The sequence below is a fragment of the Cyprinodon variegatus genome, unplaced genomic scaffold (assembly GCF_000732505.1).
Source record: "Cyprinodon variegatus isolate N-32 unplaced genomic scaffold, C_variegatus-1.0 Scaffold11, whole genome shotgun sequence".
Classification (NCBI taxonomy): Eukaryota; Metazoa; Chordata; class Actinopteri; order Cyprinodontiformes; family Cyprinodontidae; genus Cyprinodon; species Cyprinodon variegatus.
In genome coordinates this window covers 1309062-1313351 of record NW_015150464.1, presented here as the reverse complement: position 1 = coordinate 1313351, position 4290 = coordinate 1309062, and the positions used below count along the sequence as shown (strand labels likewise).

The following is a 4290-nucleotide window of genomic DNA, read 5'->3' as shown; positions in this document are numbered from 1 at the left end:
AGTGGGTAGCATCCAGAATTTACTCGAAACGAAGTCATTTAGAATGTTTTTAGAGCATAAACAGTAGTGTATAGGATTTCCTGAAAGCGCGCGCCTGCACATTCACGATGCTACGGAAGCCGGCAGACCAAACCAGATGAAAGTGCGCCAGAAAATGAAGGCTAATCATGTTTTGGGTGTACTATTCCTTTAAGGAAAATAACAAAATTGCTTCTATAAGAAATTAATTAAAAGCACTCTGAGAGGGAAAGAAATACTTTTTTTTGATCCAACATCTCCTTAGAGGCATTAATGCTGATACTGGCACTCACATTTTTTAGTTTGTAAACCTAAATATCTTTGTTAACTAGGCTAATAACTTTTTAACTTAACTTTTTAACTAGCTTTTTACTTTTTTCATGACTTGTTAACTTTTTTCTACTTAATTTACATTTACAAATGCCAAAATAAGATGTACAGCCATGTAGCATCTTTGCTGAATGGCTGGATATAGATCTTGTGCTTCTAGACCTCACTGAGGGATGGGGGGAGGGGGATCCATTTGTAAGGGGTATGTATGTGATCAAAAACGCTAACTTGTCCTATAAAACAGGCATCCCCAACCTCAGTCCTCGAGGCCCCCTGTCCTGCAGCTTTTAGAGGTTTCTTTGCTCGAGCACATCTGATTTTAATTGAAAGCTGATTAACAGGCTTTTGGTCTACTGCAATCATTATAATCAGCTGTGCTAAAGCAGAGAAACCTCTAAAACCTGCAGGACAGCGGGCCTTGAGGACCGAGGTTGGGGACGCCTGCAAAAGGGTTAAGAGGAGGTTCAGCTTGATGTTCAGCCTTATCTGTACAAACCAATTAGCGCCTGAGGCTTTATGCCTTTTTCAGAACACAAACTTGACCCCTGCACCTTTAAAAGCTTCTCTAATGCTTGGACCTATCTCATAAAAAACAACTAATCTTTGTGTTTTTATGTGATAAAATGTGTTTGGTTGCTTTGCACTTTGACTAGGCCGTTCTAGAACATGACGATGCTTTCATTAAAACAATTTTATGGCAGTTTGGGGTAATTGTTACTTTTAACTGGTTTCCTCCAGGATTCCTTTGTATGTAGCCTTATCAATCTTCCCATCATCTATAACCAACTTCCAGAATTTAATGTTACATCATCTGCAAAGTACTATTATGATCTAATCTTACAACCATATCCAATAATTTCAAATATTATTAAGATGCTTATCCCATTAATTCAATTCACTAAAGTGAAACACATTATATCGACTAATTACAAACTGACTTATATGTTAAAACAGTTTTTCTGTAAATTATAATCAGTAATTTACTAATAAAAATCATTAATTTTATTAATCAATTAAATTGAGAGAAAAAACCCTAACATTTTAATATAGAAATCTGGTCGTAATGAAAAGTATGTTCAATACCTGCTTGAAGATATTTAAAAAATGAGCCTCATGGGATCAAATATTCATGTGAGATGTGCAGATTTCCTTTCAATCCGGGCTTTGTGCCCCCAAACTGTAGGGCAATATACAATATTTATCTCCATAATGTGTTTCCTTCCTCAAAGAAATGATAATAAAAAAGCATCTCAGGCTTAAAGCTTTATGCCAAATGTCACACAGGCACATTTTCTAACAAACAGCTGGAGATAAACACAAGATTATGGCTGAAAATTAACCCACTAGCATTCATAAAGTCTTAATTATCTTAGACCATCTCTATATTAACGATATTGACTCATCTTTTATCTCCATATCTAAAAAACAGCTCTGCTTTACCTCCAGTTCACTTATGCATATTTTATTCATTGCCATGTAACATAAGCTCCAATGCAAAGCTTTGCTGTTTCTGCTTCTAACCTGAATAAATGCAAAGGTTATGCATACTTTCACAAGGTGCAGTATGTGATGTATGGTTGAGGTCACGCAGATAACGAGCTCTAATGATAGCGTATTTGTGAACCTTAAGCTCTGTCCATCTGATTGCAGCTGATGTGGAGGGTCCTTCCTATCAAATCTGGAGCTGTTGGGTTGTAAACACACCTCTGCGGAGAGATAATACAGAGATAACTTTCACCAGGCTTATGCAATTGAATTGTTTGTTATCTTACTGTCATGTTACTCTGATTATTAGTGTATCCAGATCCTCTCTGGTGCTCAGGCTGATGACAAATAGTAAAACACTTCTTTTTGATCAGGTCTAGTAGAGGAAATGCAGTATAATTTACAGCTGAGTGAACTTCCTGTGTGTCTGATGACGGGAATGAGATCTTCACCGTGACACAGCCGACTGCTGGATGTGTTTAGGGTTTGGTTAGTGGGAGGAGCCTGATGGCAGAGGAGTCGTCCAGTGAGGTGAAAGCTTCCCCCTCACTTTCACCGCTTGTTATTTCTTCCTGCAGCTGACTGATCGCATCAGTGTGAGACAGAACAGGTTCTAGTAGGTCTAAAAATGTCCTCCAATGTGAGTAATTGTGCTGAAAGTTTGGGTTAATGTGTCGTAACTTTTTGCTGAACCACCGCTGCCTCCGTTTCACACTAGATGTGTGTTTTATTTGTATGTGCAGAGTGCCTTGGAGGTGTATAAGGAGATGCTGCTGCTGTACCTGGAGGAAGGCCGGAGGCAGATTAACTCGCACTGCTCCCACCTGGAGCCGTGGCAAATCATCGGAGCATCTGTCCTCACCACGCTGGGACTTCTCTGGCTCAAAGGATTCCTCTTCCAACAAGAAAGTAATCTTTACACCTGATGCATACATGCAGAGTTCCCCTGCGGGGGTTTGGATTAAAACAATAACATTTAGGGCTGCAACTAACGATTATTTAGCAAATTGTCAATTACTGTTTTGATTAATCAATTATTGGATATGCCAAGATTCCTTACAGAAGATTTTTTTAGGAAATTAAACCAAGTGAAAATAAATTTTTAAACAAAAAAAAAAAATGTTATAAATTTTTACATTTTTGATATAATTACTGCTATAATCGGGTTCGCTCTGTCAGCTAAAGGCACGTTTTAGAGTCTCTATACTCCATTTAACAATTAACTGCTTATTAAATTAGCTGATGATTTATATCAATAATCGATTAATCCGATTAATTATTTCAACCCTAATAACGTTATTTATCTGATTTGAAAACTTCTTGTGGCGCTTCTCCTTTTTTAAGACTGATTCTGTTTTCATTTATCATCATGGAATAAGTTTAAGTTCGTGTTCAAGTATAAATAAAGAGGAACAGATGCAGGGTTTTTAAAGCCCTTGCTGATTCATTTGGCATAAATTTATCTGATTCCTGATTGGCTGCCAATTTATTTTGAGCCGCTTCTTTTAGCCTTTGTTGCTTTTTCTTCCTTCATTTACGAAATAAAAAAGAAAAGATGATAACAAATGTTAAACAACTTTGAATTGAAACCAAAAAAATAAAAATGTATTAACAAATTAAACGGAACATCAACAACAGGAAGCAGAGATCGACATATTGGCTGATGCCAGCAGTAGAAAAAAAAAAAAAAGCTAATATATTGGCCGACCGATGTATCAATAGGTTCGGCACACTTTTATGGTGTCAACCCAAAGATAAGAATAAAAACAGGATTAAATGATCTAATCTTAATTTTTATTTAAAATAAATAAACAATTATTCACCCTGCTGCTAAAAGGATCTTACAAAACAATTCTTCCAGTGATTGATATATGATATTAATAGCATAATATCATTTTTATGTTATTTATGTAATTTAAATATATGCCAAAATCTACAGTAGACATTAGATTTTAAGTTCTTGGTAGTCGTAGCGAAGCGTAATGCTGTGTTCACACCGGACGCAGCAAGAGCAGCAAAATCGCGTCTGCTGCTTCCTTTTTGCTGCTTGTAGCAGTTAGTTCTGACGCGCGGCTGAAGCAGCTTTGCTGCTCTGGCTGCAAATGTGTGTCTGACGCGCGTTGGGCGGAGCTACACTATCCTTTCTTTGCCTTGCAGCTATATTTGCTGTGATCAGTGGGAATAAAGTAGTTTTAATATGTTCTTAAGTGAGAAAATACACCTGAAAACTTAATCAATGCAGTCAGTTCATCCAGATTATAATCCTGCCTTCCAATATTAGTTCTGTCGGAGGCGCTCAGACCCCAACATACCAGCGCTGCGCTGTCAGTAGGAATCCCATTCAACAGCAGCCTCTGGCCTGGTCGCCTCCTCGCGGTTCACCGCGGCAGCTGGTAGGTGTTTTTCATCTAAATAATCCAAACTGCAGGCAGCAGGATAATAAAAGCGAACATATTC

General features: G+C 37.6%; 1 protein-coding gene across 1 annotated transcript in view; it reads left to right on the top strand.

Annotated features, from left to right (window-relative positions):
- The window catches only part of sgpl1 (sphingosine-1-phosphate lyase 1), a 17870-nt gene that overhangs the window by 2556 nt on the left and 11024 nt on the right, over positions 1-4290 (top strand). Inside the window, exon 2 of the mRNA XM_015381146.1 lies at positions 2577-2742. Within this exon, the coding sequence (XP_015236632.1) occupies positions 2577-2742 (166 nt within the window). The remainder of the gene's footprint in view (positions 1-2576; positions 2743-4290) is intronic.